The 17,967-nt window shown below is 47.3% G+C and overlaps 1 protein-coding gene across 1 annotated transcript in view; it reads left to right on the forward strand.

Moving 5' to 3' along the window:
- The first annotated feature begins 2,656 nt into the window (after positions 1-2,656).
- TEKT3 (tektin 3) overlaps positions 2,657-17,967 on the forward strand; it is a 52,541-nt gene continuing 37,230 nt past the window's right edge. Inside the window, exons 1-2 of the mRNA XM_068264103.1 lie at positions 2,657-2,774; positions 13,795-14,402. Coding sequence (XP_068120204.1) covers positions 13,824-14,402 — 579 coding nt within the window. The 5' untranslated portion in view covers positions 2,657-2,774; positions 13,795-13,823. The remainder of the gene's footprint in view (positions 2,775-13,794; positions 14,403-17,967) is intronic.

Raw genomic sequence — 17,967 nt, forward strand, 5'->3', positions numbered from 1 at the left:
GTCATAGTCTAATGTCCTACCATATTATTATTATGTATTTATAGCACTGACATCTTCTGCAGCACTTTACAGAGTACATAGTCATGTCACTGACTGTCCTCAGAGGAGCTCACAATCTAATCCTACCATAGTCATAGTCTAATGTCCTACCATATTATTATTATGTATTTATATAGCACTGACATCCCCTGCAGCACATTACAGAGTACATAGTCATGTCACTGACTGTCCCCAGAGGAGCTCACACTCTAATCCTACCATAGTCATAGTCTAATGTCCTACCATATTATTATGTATTTATATAGCACTGACATCTCCTGCAGCACATTACAGAGTACATAGTCATGTCACTGACTGTCCTCAGAGGAGCTCACAATCTTATCCTACCATAGTCCTAGTATAATGTCCTACCATATTATTATTATGTATTTATATAGCACTGACATCTCCTGCAGCACATTACAGAGTACATAGTCAGGTCACTGACTGTCTCAGAGGAGCTGACAATCTAATCCTACCACAGTCATATGTCTATATCGTAGTCTAGGGCCAATTTAGGGGGAAGCCAATACACTTATCTGAATGTTTTTGGGATGTGGGAGGAAACCGGAGTGCCTGGAGGAAATCCATGCAGACACGGGGAGAACATACAAACTCCATGCAGATAGAGCCCTTGCAGGGATTCGAACCAGGGACCCAGCGCGCTGCAAGGCAAGAGTGCTTCCCACCATGACACCAATTTAATAGTAGTTGTGCCTGCACCCAGGCCCGGATTTACATCACAGGAGTATATAGGGACAGATGTCCTGGCACCTTAGACTTCACCCTCCATGAACCTACAAACCCATCAAACCGCACCACAAATGGGCTGGCTGGCCTAGCTGTCAGTTCTCCCTTACTTCCCTTGCCCGTCATAGGTAGCCACAGGTGCCCCTGAACACTGAGTGTACATCTGACTACCTAATGAAGGTACTACTACTGAAGAGAGATCTCATCAGTGGAATGCAGAGAGCTGGGTCAGTAACCTCTCATCTACACTCTCATCTGGACACTGCATAGGGAAGGAAGGAGGGAGGCGCTCCAGGAGGGGAGTGAGCCACCCTTACATCATCAGGTGCCTGTAGGCATGAGCCTACAGTGCCTTATGGAAAATCATCGCTATAGCTGTAATTAATATTAAGGTCTATGGCAGCCCCAAAATCAGGCATTGTGTGGTGCCTTTCCCCTCCTCTACATGGGGCCCTATAGTCAGCTCAGCCAATCCCAGCATAGATGAGCTGTGATTGGATGCCAGTACTATGTTGGATTAAATTATTTCAGTTCTCTGGGGGGCATTAATCCAATCATTTTCCAGACATGACCGGATGGGGATGGTCCATGAATTGTAAATGTTGGTGCACTTTGCATGCAGCTTGCAACCGGACCAAATGCAGCTGCTGGTCATGTGTTGGCCCTATTCCATGCTGCATACAATTTGCATGCATGTGGAGGCAGTGGCACCCCATTGGGCATGTGTAGAGAGAGGCTGGTGTCAGGTCTCCATGCTGCATACAATTTGCATGCATGTGGAGGCAGTGGCACCCCATTGGGCATGTGTAGAGAGAGGCTGGTGTCAGGGCTCCCTGCTGCATACAATTTGCATGCATGTGGAGGCAGTGGCACCCCAGTGGGCATGTGTAGAGAGAGGCTGGTGTCAGGTCTCCATGCTGCTTACAATTTTCATGCATGTGGAGGCCGTGGCACCCCAGTGGGCATGTGTAGAGAGAGGCTGGTGTCAGGTCTCCATGCTGCATACAATTTGCATGCATGTGGAGGCAGTGGCACCCCAGTGGGCATGTGCAGAGAGAGGCTGGTGTCAGGGCTCCCTGCTGCATACAATTTGCATGCATGTGGAGGCAGTGGTACCCCAGTGGGCATGTGCAGAGAGAGGCTGGTGTCAGGTCTCCATGCTGCATACAATTTGCATGCATGTGGAGGCAGTGGCACCCCAGTGGGCATGTGTAGAGAGAGGCTGGTGTCAGGTCTCCATGCTGCATACAATTTGCATGCATGTGGAGGAAGTGGCACCCCATTGGGCATGTGTAGAGAGAGGCTGGTGTCAGGTCTCCATGCTGCATACAATTTGCATGCAGGTGGAGGCAGTGGCACCCCATTGGGCATGTGTAGAGAGAGGCTGGTGTCAGGTCTCCATGCTGCATACAATTTGCATGCATGTGGAGGCAGTGGCACCCCATTGGGCATGTGTAGAGAGAGGCTGGTGTCAGGGCTCCATGCTGCATACAATTTGCATGCATGTGGAGGCAGTGGCACCCCAGTGGGCATGTGTAGAGAGAGGCTGGCCTGGTGTCAGGACTCCCTGCTGTACAGCAATGCCAGTGAGCTGGATGATGATGTATGAGTGCAGGCAGCTCAGTGACATGAGTGACAGATCAGCTGACCAGGACCCCCCATTCCTGCCCAGTCTTGTCTCTCTCACCCCCCAGCAAGCTCTCCATGTGAGCTGCAGCTCTGGTTGCTAGGGACAGTGCGTCCATGGCAACCTCCTTTTCCCATACACGGCTCTGACACTCGGCCCCGCCCAGCCTCCCCGCCACTGGCCAGCTGTCAGAGAGACCCCGCCCCGCTCTAGCAGGGCTGACCGCTGACTGGCTGAGAGGAGTGTCAGTCCGGGAGAGGCTGGTGCTGTGCCAGGAACGGCAAGCTTAGGAGAGATGCTCAGAGGTGCTGCCAGCAGGTGATAGAGAGAGAGAGATCAGCTGTCTGCCTGTCTGCAGGTGAGTCCTCCATCCCCATCACTGCCTGCTTACTTCTCCCTGTCACTGCCTGCTTACTTCTCCCTATCACTGCCTGCCTGCATACTGCTCCCTATCACTGCCTGCCTGCTTACTTCTCCCTATCACTGCCTGCCTGCATACTGCTCCCTATCACTGCCTGCCTGCTTCCCATCACTGCCTGTCTGCTCCTCATCACTGCCTGCCTGCATACTGCTCCCTATCACTGCCTGCCTGCTTCCCATCACTGCCTGTCTGCTCCTCATCACTGCCTGTCTGCATACTGCTCCCTATCACTGTCTGCTTACTGCTCCCCATCACTGCCTGCCTGCATACTGTTCCCTGTAACTGCCTGCCTGCTCCCCATCACTGCCTGCCTGCATACTGCTCCCTATCACTGCATACTGCTTGCCTGCATATTGCTCCCCATCACTGCCTGTCTGTATACTGCTCCCTATCACTGCCTGCAGGGGAGAGAGATCTGCTGTCTACCTGTCTGCAGGTAAGTCACCCATCACTGTCTCTATCACTGCCTGTGTGCTGTTCCTTGCCACTGTCTGTCTGCATACCATTCCGTCTGTCTGCCTGCTATTCCCTGACACTGCCTGTCTGCATATTATCCCTATTACTGCCTTCAGGAAAGTACTCCATCTCTGTCTGCATCCTGTTTCCTGCAACTGCCTGCATACTATTCCCCATCACTGTCTGCATGATATTCTCTGCCTGCATACTGTTCCCTATCATTGTCTGCATATTATTCCTATCACTGCTTTCATGTGAGTCCTAGTCCAGCCTGCATGCTATTCCCCATCACTACCTGTATGCCTTTCCTCATCACTGCCTGCATACTGTTCCCTGTCTACTTGTCTGCATGCTATTCCCCATCACTGCCTGCATGCTGTTCCCTGTCTACTTGTCTGCATGCTATTCCCCATCACTGCCTGCATACTGTTCCCTGTCTACTTGTCTGCATGCTATTCCCCATCACTGCCTGCATGCTGTTCCCTGTCTACTTGTCTGCATGCTATTCCCCATCACTGCCTGCATACTGTTCCCTGTCTACTTGTCTGCATGCTATTCCCCATCACTGCCTGCATGCTGTTCCCTGTCTACTTGTCTGCATGCTATTCTCCATCACTGCCTGCATGCTGTTCCCTGTCTACTTGTCTGCATGCTATTCCCCATCACTGCCTGCATGCTGTTCCCTGTCTACTTGTCTGCATGCTATTCCCCATCACTGCCTGCATACTGTTCCCTGTCTACTTGTCTGCATGCTATTCCCCATCACTGCCTGCATACTGTTCCCTGTCTACTTGTCTGCATGCTATTCTCCATCACTGCCTGCATGCTGTTCCCTGTCTACTTGTCTGCATGCTATTCCCCATCACTGCCTGCATACTGTTCCCTGTCTACTTGTCTGCATGCTATTCCCCATCACTACCTGCATGCCATTCCCCATCACTGCCTGCATGCTGTTCCCTGTCTACTTGTCTGCATGCTATTCCCCATCACTGCCTGCATACTTTCCTGTCTACTTGTCTGCATGCTATTCCCCATCACTGCCTGCATACTGTTTCCTGTCTACTTGTCTGCATGCTATTCCCCATCACTGCCTGCATGCTGTTCCCTGTCTACTTGTCTGCATGCTATTCCCCATTACTGCCTGCATGCTGTTCCCTGTCTACTTGTCTGCATGCTATTCCCCATCACTGCCTGCATGCTGTTCCCTGTCTACTTGTTTGCATGCTATTCCCCATTACTGCCTGCATGCTGTTCCCTGTCTACTTGTCTGCATGCTATTTCCCATTACTGCCTGCATGCTGTTCCCTGTCTACTTGTCTGCATGCTATTCCCCATTACTGCCTGCATGCTGTTCCCTGTCTACTTGTCTGCATGCTATTCCCCATCACTGCCTGCATGCTGTTCCCTGTCTACTTGTCTGCATGCTATTCCCCATTACTGCCTGCATGCTGTTCCCTGTCTCACTGCTAAGGCTAGGTTGACATTGGGAAATGCATTCTGTTCCCTGTGAAAACAGGATCGGAGCAGAGCAGATAAGTTGTACATTGTGCCAGCGTTGCGCTGAATACTCTGCAATAAACAGTCAATGAAAAGTAAAAAGAAGAGAACTGATAGCATACATATTTTACATCTCTCAAAATTAGTAAACAACCAATCAGTAATTAAAAATCTATAAACATCTGTGCACATCGTCTTTTGCCCTTATGGTGTCCTCAGGTGGCAGAGTGTCAGCTCTTCAGCCCAATGTGATTGCATTCATCCGTGGGAGGATAGTGTCGGGTTAGCATTTTGTTTGAACAAATGAGCCCATATTTAATTCATTAGTCCAGGCTGATCTCAGGCTATAGTGCGGTCAGGGGTTGCCATGCCTACCTCCCTAACATGTGGTCATACCACAGGAGCCATAGTGACCAATCAGACAACAGCTCTCATCTCCACACTAGCAACCCAGGGAAACGCAAACCTGATTGGTTACTCAGCTTTGCTTAATTATTCAGGCTAAAGGAACTGTCAGGCTAAATAAGTGAGAGGGATATGGAAGCTGCCATATTTATTTCCTTTTACACAATACCAGTTGCCTGGCTATCCTGCTAATCCTCGGCCTCTAATACATTTAGCCATAGACCCTAAACAAGCATGCAGCAGATCAGATGTTCCTGACAAAAATCTGACAAGATTTTCTGTATGGCCTAGTGCACACCAGAGCGGTTTGGCTGCGGTTTGCGATCCGCTTGCGGGTGCGGAATCCGCTTGGGTAATGTATTTCAATGGGCTGGTGCACACCAGAGCGGTAGGGCGTTTTGCAGAAACGCATACTCCTGGGCTGCTGCAGATTTTGGATTGCGGAGGCGTTTCTGCCTCCAATGTTAAGTATAGGAAAACCGTAAACCGCTCTGAAAAACGCCTGTTCAGAGCGGTTTTGCAGGCGTTTTTTGTTACAGTAGCTGTTCAGTAACAGCTTTACTGTAACAATACATGAAATCTACTACATCAAAAATGCTTCACAAAACCGCAAAACGCTAGCTGAAACGCTGCCGAAAAAGAAGAAAAAGCGTTTCAAAATCTGCTAGCATTTTGAGGATCTGCTAGCGGTTTTTGGTGTGCACCAGGCCTAAGCTTGTTTCTGGTGTGGGATTTAGATACTACTGAAGTCAGTAAGCTCAGCAGTATGCCAGGCAACTAGTATTGTTTAAAAGGAAATAAATATGGCAGCCTCCCTATCCCTCTCAGGGCCCTTTTCCACTAGAGGTGATTGTGGTTGTTGAATCGCAAAATCGCAAAACACTAGCGATTTTAAAATCGCTAGGGTTTGCTAAACAACATAGGAATCGCGGTAGGTCATATCCACTACCACGATTCGATTTTTAGAAAAGCGCATACGCTAGCGATTGCTAGTGGAAAAGGGCCCTTAGGGCTGGAACCCACTAGAGAGCTTTTTTGAGCATTTAGGGAGCGCTTTAAATCGCTAGCGATTTCCCTAAACACTCTGCCAATGTAAATAAATATAACAAATTCCATATAACAAATGCGATTAGCAAAATCACAATGGCAGGACATGTAGCATCTTGGGAGCGTTTGCGCTTTAATGTAATATATTGAAGCGCTGGCAAATCGCTCATGAATCACTACACATAGCAATTTGTGTGCGGTTTTAAATTACTGCAAACTGTAATAGACGTTAAAATCATTTGAAAGGACCAATTAGAAACACTAATCGCAAATCGCTATCACAATTGCCGGCAAGAAGCTTACACTTTTTAAAATCGCCGGAAAACACTGAATGAAATCGCCTACAAAACGCTACTTAAAAACGCTAGCGATTTGTAATGGATTCCAGGCCTTATGGCCCATACTCACGGGCAACATTTGTCGCAAGTCGCTAGCACACGGGAGCGTGTGCGCGACAGACCAGCGACAGCACGTCGCCGGGTCCCTCCGCATACACACAGCAGCAGAGGGATTAGCGATGCGGCGGAAGCTGTTGCCGACGTACCTCCCCCCGCCGGAAGCTCCGTGTGATGGCTATAGGTTGCTGTCGCTAGTCCGCATACACACGCGGACTAGCGACAGTTGCGGCGAAGTTGCGGCAGCGACTGTAGCCAGGCGATTGACCGTGCCAATCGCCTGGCGACAGGAGCGACGGTTCGGGGTGCGCGAGCCATACTCATGGGCGACCTGTCGCTGCAACACGCGCATGCCACATGGTTGCGGCGACAATTGTAGCCCGTGAGTATGGGCCATTAGTTCGGGTGTCCTTTAAAAGAACCACAAAACATCCAGTTCTTGTGCTCTGACCTCTATAAAACATCTTGTACTGTCACTCTGAAACTCCCTATCCATCACTGGATTTTAAACTTTCTTTGATAATCTTAAAAAACAAAAAGAGGGCCCCTAGCCCATAACAATATTTTATCCGGTTGGACACATAAACTGGCGTTTGCTGAAATTTAGGTTCGGAGAGCGAATGTGGGCTGACATATTTATTTAATTTTAGATAATACCAGTTGCCTGGTTGTCCTGCTGATCCTCTGCCTCTAATACATGTAGCCACAGTCCCTGAACAAGCATGCAAATCAGATGTTTTTTTTGGCTAGAAGCGCACTTTGCAGAATTGCATGCAGGTTTTTTTTCAGTTGTGCACTCCCGAAAAACACCTGCGATTCTGGAAAGGGTGCCCCCAGCCAAAAAGGAATAGCTACATTCAGGTCAGTGAGTCAGACACTACTGTTGTCTAAACGATCAGCAGGACTGCCAGGCAACTAGCATTGTTTTAAAAGGAAATAAATATGGCGCCCTCCATTTCCCTCTCAGGTTCCCTTTAAAGGTTGGGGAGTGTCAAGCAGATTTGAGAAGTGAGTTCCAGAGGAGGGGAGAAGCACTTGAGAAATCCTGCAGGCAGGAGGTGGCGAGGGTGATTCAGAAGAGAGAGTCACTAGCAGAGACCGAAGGTATAGCCTCCCCCTCCCAGCATGCTGGATAGGAGCGTACGCTGTTGCTCAGTACACAGCTCGCAGTGGTATTGTCAGGTTACACAGTATTTATAGGAGATGTTCTCGCTGTTCTGAACGCCGGTCTCAGCGCTGGGAGCGCGGTGATCCCTGTGGGTGGCCAGCAAATCAGGAGGGAGACTGTAAAACGAGAGGAGAAACTCGATCTCTTATTATCTCAGCATTGCACAGGATTAATAAGCACTGACACGCTTTTTATCAGCGCGTAATTGTAGCTATCACCATCCCAGTCTATTGTGGGCCGCAAAATCCTCCACTCCGAGGGGGAGATTTACCACAGGAGACGCTTTCACCCCGGGTAATATGAACCTGAGATTGCTTTAAACGTTACAGCTGCGATCGAGATGCTCACGTTATTTTACCCAAACATTTCTCTGCACTGGATTGGTGGTTTGAAGCGTTCACATTCCGAAGGGTTAAATTATTTCTTGAGGGAATAAATAGCAGGCAAGACTGGGGTCTGATTCACAACACATTACCGTATCTAATTATCACATATATTAGTAACTATATTTATTCCATATCTTTTCAGCAAAAAACTTACTCTATATACTCAAGTATAAGTCTAGAAATTTAGGTCTGATTCATTTCATAAAAGTATAGGGGTCAATTTATAGGAGTCATGGGCAACACTGAGCACAAGGGGTAATGTGTGTACTAATAGTGACATTCCCATTTGCAGCAATTTACCCAGTAGTAAGTGATACTTTGAGGAAAGGAAATGCCAAACAGGTGTGACAGTTCTGGCCACAACAATTAGCAAGGAAAGGTGTGTGTGTGTGTGTGTGTGTGTGGGGGGGTGCTGGGCTGCAGGAAGGGGAGTGAATAATTGCAGCACTTGGGGGCTTAGAGGAGGTATTGGCTGCACTTGGGGGGGACAGGAGGGGTTAGTGGCTGCAATAATGTACGCAGTTCAGTCATTAGCCCCTCCTCCAAGGGCAGCCATTAACTTTGCTGGGTAGACTTATACTTGAGTCATTAAAAAAATCCAGCTTATAAGAGGGTTGAATATTGGGGTCAATTTATAGACAAGGTCGACTTACATTCGAGTATACAGTATATAGTACTACCAATAAACCTTATTAACTTAAAGGATAACTGAAGTGAGAGTGATATGGAGGCTGCCACGTTTATTTCCTTTTAAACAATACCAGTTGCCTGGCAGCCCTGCTGGTCTATTTGGCTGCAGTAATGTCTGAATCACAACAGAAACAAGCATGAAGCTAATCTTGTCAGATCTGACAATGTCAGAAACGCCTGATCTGCTGCATGCTTGTTCAGGGGCTGTGGCTAAAAGTATTACAGGCAGAGGATCAGCAGGACTGCCAGGTAATTGGTATTGCTTAAAAGAAAATAAATATGGCAGCCTCCATGTCACATTTGTGAGGCACTGTAGTGACATCTAGTAGAACGCAGTCAATTATTATTTTCCTGGCTTCAGCATCAGAAAAGCTTCCTATATCTATATATTGCTGTATATTAGTATGTAGCTCCGCCCTCCCACTGATGCTTGGCCTAGGCTGATTAACTATCTGGAATTCTCACCCCCAGAGCAATTTTGGGAGACCAGGTATATTTTACGCTGGCTGTGGAGTTCTCAGAAACAAACATTCCGCAGACATCAACTGCCAGCAGTAAAGATGTCACCACCGGTGATACATTTTAGAATGTAAATCAGGTAGAAGGATATTTTTTTTTTAGAATGGGAAACACTGATTAAATAAATTATAAATTAATGTTGTATTTTCTCTACAGTTCCTCTTTAAATTGGCATTACTTTTTTCATGTTAAATTTTTGCATATAGCATGCTTAAAATGTTTTTATAATGATTAGGATAGATAATCCTGGAGAGACGTTTTATGACTCTATTCCACACGATGCAATTTCCCACCAGATCGATGGGTCGAAACCATAATTTCCGGTAACAATAACGGGATCGATTTTGTGTAGTAGTGATCTAAAATCGATCCAGTTATCGATCGGGAGCAGAACGGACATGCTGGAAATGATTGATCTGATGAGAAATTGTTCTTCCTCCAGATCTTTACTGCTGTCTGTGGCACCAGTTATGGGATTCCTCCATTTAAAACGTCTGTATGGTAACACCTTCTAGGGTTCCTATATAGTAACTTCTTCATATGTTACTATGCAGCATCCACTAGGGGGCTGGTCATCAGCATTGGGGCAATAACACTATCAGCCCCCTAGTGGAGGCTTTATAGTATAATGTGCATGCTGCAATCCAGAGGGAGGAGCCAATGAATGGGGGGAGGGGGCTATTCTTACTGTACACTTACCTACTCTCCCCTTGCTGCCCCTCACATCAGCTCACCGTCTAACTGGCCTATCATAGTTTACAGATACATTTGTGTGACGCCAGTTATTCTACCACTATGAGTTTTGGTTGTGGGAGGAAACCAGAGCTTCAGGAGAAAACCCACATCAATACAGGGAGATTATACAAACTTATAAATTTCCACCCAGATGACCAATGCTGATATAAATCTAACCATAAACATTCACACTAACAGGTTATCATCTTCTGTCTATAAGACACGGAGGACTATGTGCAATGCTTTCAGTCCTGCCGATCTCTTTTGGCTGCAGTAGTGGCTGAATCACACACCTGAAACAAGCATGCAGCTAATCCAGTCTGACTTCAGTCAGAGCACCTGATCTGCTGCATGCTTGTTCAGGGGTTATGGCTAAACGTATTAGAGGCACAGGATCAGCTGGTCAGCCAGGCAACCTCCAATGTTTAAGGCTGCTTACACACCAAGACGTTACAGGCGCACGTTAGTGCAGCCTGTAACGCTCCCCCAACGCACAGCAATGTAACACAAGTGGGCTGTTCACACAGCCCACGTTGCGTTACATGTAACGCTGCACGTTCTCCGGAAAGTGCAGCATGCTACGGCGTTAGAGCGGCTATAGCCGCGTTAGACTGTTTGCACATGCTCAGTGGGGGGCGGAGAGGAGGCGGGGAGAGCCAGCTACAGTAGCCGCGCACATGGCTACTTAATATTCACTGCACTGGCGGCCGCTGATTGGCCGGCGGGACCACGTGATGCGGAGTGTCTCGCTCCGCATCACGTGGTCCCGCCAGCCAATCAGCGCCACTCTGGGAGACCTTATAGGAATCGAGCCGCCTAACGCGGCTCACTCTACCGTCGGCTCTTGCAGCACCATACGTTGTGTTAGGTGCACGTTATGCGACCTTAACGTGGCACCTAATGCAACGTCTTGGTCTGCAAGAAGCCTTAAGGGTGAAAATAAGTGAAAATAAAGTTATGATAGTGAAGTGAAAATAAACTTATGATATAACTAGCTGATGGCCCGGCATTGCCCGGATATGTATTTGGCTGGTGTTGGCTCCGCCCACTTTTTCTAACCCTAACACACAATTATTCAATGACCAAGTTTGTGAGCTTTGTCGTCTTTGGCATCAATCATTTGCATTGAAATGAAACAAATCTGATTGGCTGTTTGTGGCTCCACCCCCTTTTCTGAATTTGAACCCCAGTCACCCAATGACCAACTGTAGCAGGTTTGAGGCTTGTGCCATTATCAGTACAAGAATGGCAGCAATTATATATTCCCCTTGAAAATCAATAGATGAATTTTGATTGGCTTTTGTAGGCTCCACCCACTTTTCTGAATATTCATCCCAGTCACCCAGTGACCAACTGTGCAAAGTGTGAGAACCCTACCATTAAAGAGAACCCGAGGTGGGAATTACTTATACTATTGGGGCACAGAGGCTGGTTGTGCACACTAAGACCAGCCTCTGTTGCCCCATCGTGTGCCTCCATGTCCCCCCTGCTCGCCGCTATAGACCCCGCAGTGCTGGCGACACGCAGCGTGTTGCCAGCACAATATTTACCTTGCGCTGTCTGTCCGCGCCGCTCCCCCGCCTCCTCCGCATTGCCGCTACCCGCCCGCGTCACTTCCCTCCTATCAGCGGTAGGGAAGGGACACGGGCGGGTGCGCCGATACGGAGGAGGCGGGGGAGCAGCGCTGACACACAGCGCTTAGGTAAACATTGAGCTGGCAACACGCTGCGTGTCGCCAGCACTGCGGGGTCTATAGCGGCGAGCAGGGGGGACATGGAGGCACACGATGGGGCAACAGAGGCTGGTCTTAGTGTGCACAACCAGCCTCTGTGCCCCAATAGTATAAGTAATTCCCACCTCGGGTTCTCTTTAACAGTGTAAGAATAGCTGCAGTTTACATTTCCCCGTGAAATTTGTATTTGTCTCCGCCCACTTTTTGGTTATGGGGATAAAAAGTATCCTACATGTTATTCCAGGTAATGTACTATGTGTGTGCCAAATTTCATTCAAATCCGTTCAGCCATTGTTGTGTGATTGAATAACAAACATCCAAACTTTCGCATTTATAATATTAGTGAGATGATCTGTATGTGTAGTACAGCTAAAAAATAGAACATTGGTAGCGAAGAAAAGAGTTTCATATTGTTTCCAATACAGGATGAGTTCAGTTGTTATCTATGCACAAGAGCTTCTCTGAGCTCCCTGGCTAAATTAAGGTGGCCATACACTGGTCGATTTGCCATCAGATCCAACCAACAGATAGATCCCTCTGAATCTGCAGTAAAGGTGGCCATACGATCCCTCTCTGATCAAACAGATTGTCAATCGATTTCAGCCTGAAACCGATCACGATCTGTGGAGCTGCTGCCGCCCGCATACATTACCTGCTCCGGCCAGCGCGAGTCCCCTGTCACCGCTGTCTTCTTTTTCTCCGCTCCGGCTACTGAACTTCCTGTCCAGGGTAAGTTTAAACAGTAGAGGGCGCTCAACTGATTAAACATCCTGCCGGGATAGGAAGTTCTGTGTAGCTCTGGAGCCCGAAGCGGAGAAGACCAGGGGACTCGCGCCGGCTGGAGAAGGTAATGTATTACCCGCTGTATTGCGTCGGTCGTCGGGCATTCGAACGCCGCTAACGACGCACTCCCGACCCGCCGGCGACCGAGAAAAATCTTCTGCACGGATGGGTCGATGGGAATCGACGGGAACGATCGATTTCGGACGGAAATCGATCATTCTGTCAGCGGTGTGCGCTGCTATTTCACAGCCGTTTCGATCACTGTGATCGAAACGGCTGTATATCGGCGGGAAAATCGTTAGGTGTATGGGCCCCTTAAGTCAGAGAGCAGTGCTATTTTCTGAAGCACATCAAGGAAACAGTGAAAGACAACTTCAGATAAGATTTTAATGCAGGGAATTTCAAAGAATCAATAGCTCTGCTCTGTTTCCTAGCTTAAAATGCAGAGTGCAGTTTGTAAACAGCAAATATGACAGAATGATGCAATTTTATAAAAAAAAAGGTTATATAACGGAAATTAAAAACATGATACTCATTAATGTTCAGTTAATGATCCACACTAAAGTTCATTATATCATGTCGTTTTCGCTTCAGTGTCACTTTCAAAGGAAATAAATATGGCAGCCTCCATATGTCTCTCACCTCAGGTTCCGTTTAGTGCAGCTCTGAGCCTGCGAAGTGTACACAGATTCATTCGGTTAATAACAGAGGTGTAAAAAAGACTGTCTCTGATTGGCCACTTCGCTGACCACAGATGAAAATGATGGACAGGAGGAGTTCATGTTTATAAATACAATTATCCTCAAAACAAAAAACATATTGAGATCAGGAGGTGAGAAAGTACAGAAAAGGCAAGATAAGGTGAAATACTGTACATAATATACACTGTTATAGAGCTGGGAATAATAGGTTTACTACACAGCAATTACAGCAATGATTCCCCAAAGCCTGTGAGGTTGCATGCCAGAGGTCTATTGTTGTGCATGGCTCAGATTCTGATGTGCCTTTGTTGGTCTGTCTTGTGCCCGGCAATGCCGGTGATGGTGTAACTGACTCATGAGTGTTGCTACCAACATCGTTAATTAATTATAAACTGTCAGGATTTAAACCACCTCATTCATTCTCCACCGTCTTTGTCTTGCAGAGGATAGTGGTGACTCCACTCCATCCAGCATGGAGATTCTGGGTTCAACCCTGACATCTACCTATGCTCGGCCTAGGCCAACGCCGACCAACTTCCTGCCGGCCATCTCCACAATGGCCTCCAGCTACAAGAACCGCTTCCCCCACTATACACTGAGCCACAGCTTGAGTCTTCCCTGGAGACCCAGCACCTACTACAAAGTAGCCTCAACCACCCCAACGTTGGCACCGCTCACCAAGAGCGCTCCCGGCCTAAGCCCCGCTCAGATCTTGCCCTTTGCCGCCAACCGAACTGCACTTTTCACCCGGTACTCCCCCGATGACTGGTACAAGTCTAACGAGAGCAATTACAGAGAGTCCGAGTCCTCCAGACGCAGCGCGGAGAGGCTGAGGGTGGACACCAGCCGACTCATACAGGAGAAGGACCAGAAGACCAGGAGGGTTCAGAGTGACACCAGTAAGGACTTGGGGGAACGGGCCAATGACATTTCTTTTTGGAAATCAGAGATCATTCATGAGATCGACCAGATGATTGGTGAGACTAATGCTTTGTCAGAAATCAAGAGACGTTTGGAAAGAGCCCTCACCGAAACAGAAGGACCTCTACAGGTGAGCCAATTATTTAGAGGGTTTTTTTTACAGGGTATGTCCCTGAAATGACACCCTTACCTGTTAGAAGGAAACAGTGATGTACAGATGAAGGGGGGAGGGGAAAAATGGGTTAACCAAGCTTAGAGTAGCATGTTACTTATATACACTGTATTTTTCGGACTATAAGATGCTCCTGACCATAAGACACATCTAGGTTTAGAGGACAGAAACCAGGGGAAAAATTATATACTAAACCTGGTGCATCCATAGTGAAGGGGCATCTTGTAGATTATGTCCCCTTTGTACCTCTTATGTCTCCCTGTGTCCTCCTCCTACTCCCTTGTGTCCTCCTCTGTCCCCCATGTGTCCTCCTGTCCCCCTGTGTGTCCTCCTCTGTCCCCCTGTGTCCTCCTCTGTCCCCCTGTGTGTCCTCCTCTGTCCCCTTTGTGTCCTCTATGCCCCTTTGTGTCCCCCTCTATGCCCCTTTGTGTCCCCATGTGTCTGCCTCTGTCCTCCTTGTGTCGTCCTCTATGCCCCTTTGTGTCCCCCTGTGTGCTCCAGTACAGGGAATCCCCAATATTGCGGCGGGTTGGAGGTTCGTACCGAGAGGCGTTCACAAGTCAGGAACTCCCTGCATTTGGACTATAAGACACAGTGACTTTTTCCCCCTACTTTTGGGGGAGAAAAAATTAGTCTTATAGTCCAAAAAATACAGTATATACCAAGACAACTTCAGGAGAGGTGCCCAAGAAGGGTAAAATAAGGAATGAAGGATTTGCAAATAGTGATCCTGATACAGTAACTTTTCTCCTGAATTTGTTCTTCCTTTTTCAACCACTAACAAGTAAAGTGTATTTAGAATACCGTAGCTTGTCCGGAATTTACCAAAGTTTGATATTAGTTTTCTTACCTACTCTTTTAGTAGCTTTTCACTTGATAGGTGCAGGAAAAATGGCTTAAGCCCCATACACACATTCAACAGTGGTATTTTAGGCTCTCACATCTTTTCTTGTGAAACACCTAAAAAAAATATTGTTCTATTGTTCAAGCAGCTGATAAGACTGATAAGAAGTCAAGAAGTGATAAGAAGTCAATCCAAATGTTAAATTGACTTCTTATCAGTCTTGTCAGCTGCTTGAACAATAGCAAGAGATTTTTTTTTTAGGTGTTTCACAAGAAAAGTTGTAAGGGCCTGATGCTGGATCCACACGGTGCGTTCGCGCACTCGATTTCCCGCTCGATTCCCGTAGATTCGTTTATTTCCAACATGTCCGATTTGGATTTCGATGGATCGTTAGGTCGATTCGGCATACTTTGCATGCGAAACGACCTAACGATCCATCGAAATCCAAATCGGACATGTTGGAAATAAACAAATCGACGGGAATCGAGCGGGAAATCGAGTGCGCGAACGCACCGTGTGGATCCAGCATAAAGACTGCTGTTGAGTGTGTGTATGGGGCTTACAGACAAATGTTACAACAAGACAAGACAAGACAAGACAAATAACATTTATATTGCGCTTTTCTCCTTGCGGACTCAAAGCGCCAGAGCAGAGCAGCAGCCACTAGGGCGCGCTCTATTGGCAGTAGCAGTGTAAGGGAGACTTGCCAAAGGTCTCCTACTGAATTAGTGCTGGCTTACTGAACAGGCAGAGCCGAGATTCGAACCCTGGTCTCCTGTGTCAGAGGCAGAGCCCTTAACCATTACACCATCAGCCAACAACAATGAGCCATAAGCGGGGAAATTTGGAGCGCTGAAAACTCCCAAGCTGCAGAAATTAGACCGTATAAACCTGAGGAAAGCGCTTTACCTGGATGAAACGCGGTGTGCGAAAAACTATACGGCCCTAAATCAATATTTTAGAGATTTCTTCCAAAATAAGTTTTTACATGTTATCTTTAAAATATGTACTGTCACTTTCAGATGACGACATAGTCATTGTTCTGTGCTTTCACTAGGAGATGTGGAGATTCGGTCTCCTGTGGCAGTCTGTGTGCCAAACCTTTGCTAAGCAACTGCTGACATAGAATTCATTACAAGATAAAATGTTATTCTTTAGTCTTATGCAATCCAGAAAAATGCAGCCACGTTCCTTCCAAGGCTGTGCAGTGACGCTGGAGGCCAGTTGGTCGCTATAAGACGTATCAGATCACCATTACAGGGTGGTGTCAACCAACAGTGACCTACCTGTCCTATACACCCTCATACATGCAGCGCTAAGAGCCTAGTGTGTGTACAGCTACCCAAAGATATTGTGTAATGGTCCGCTGCAGCTAAACAAAGAGCAACAGACAAGCCCATTGTGTTCATACTTATCCGCCCTGCCATGAAGCAATACCTGCTGCACAGCTATAGCTGATAGTGTGTCTGTACAACACTCGCTCCCCACACTGTCACCCTGATTATGGAACAAAGACTTTATGGGCGACACTGAAGTGCCGGGCGTCCGGGGCTAACGCTTGGTCGGGCAAGTCCTCTCCTCCTCTCACAGTTTGTACTGTTATGCACTCAGGGTTTTTATTGTACAGCACTGTGTAGTATGTTTGCCCTTTTGGACCTGAACTCAGAACTTCCTCTCTACTCTAAAAGATAAACAACAGCATAACAACCTTTACAGGAAAAAAAAACATTTTTTTTGTTACAGCTGATACAAATCCTGCAAGAAATTTGCAGTGTGTCTACTTCCTACTTTCATGAAAGCAGACATGGGGTTAACATCCTGTGCTTACAAATTAGCTACTCTGCCATGGCAGAGGAGATTCCCGAGCTGACAGCTAAGAGATCAAATTAAAACGTGTGATTAGTCACAGATGAGGGGGGATTAGACAGGCTAAACTCTCTAAATACATACAGGGTGCATTTCTCTACGTTTTCCTTTTGTCCAGTTCAGGTCCACTTTAAAGGTGAATATGGATTGTTATTGGAGGATGAGAGGAGAGGGGGAAGCTAACTCTGCTGGAAACACTATTGATTGGAATATATTTTGTACATTCGTAATTTTCCTGAAGAATGGTCCCTTGGCAGTAGGGGGCGTAACTAGAAATTACTGGGCCCCCCTGCGAAACTTTGGATGGGGCCCCCTCCCACCAAGGGGGCTGGGTGATGTACACAAGACCCTGCTGCACACTGAATGGGGACGGTCTACAAATCTTTGTCTGCAAAACTTTTTATGATTACTTATCACTGGCTGAGCAGATGCAGTCATTAGAACAATTGTGCAGAGAGCAGAACATTTTTTCTCTCCATGCCCCTAGTTGTCAGTCTCTCAAGACGGGGCCCCCTGTGGCTTCCGGGCCCCCCTGCAGCTGCATCCCTTGCAGGGTCTATTGTTACGCCCCTGCTTGGCAGGCATCTATTCTCACAACCCCACATAAACACTAAACACATTCGCTAGACCAAACCAGGCATTTTGTGCTTATCAGAAGCTTGACGCCTTCATGGACAACCTTAAAATTCCTCCAGACAACCTGAGATTATCCTGTTATCTGATAGTTTATGGGCAGTTCAGGTCAGTGGTGATCAGAGATGAACATACAGATCTACCTTGATCAGCGATGGTCAAAGAGATGAAAATAATTCT

Source organism: Hyperolius riggenbachi, chromosome 12 (genome assembly GCF_040937935.1).
Source record: "Hyperolius riggenbachi isolate aHypRig1 chromosome 12, aHypRig1.pri, whole genome shotgun sequence".
Classification (NCBI taxonomy): domain Eukaryota; kingdom Metazoa; phylum Chordata; class Amphibia; order Anura; family Hyperoliidae; genus Hyperolius; species Hyperolius riggenbachi.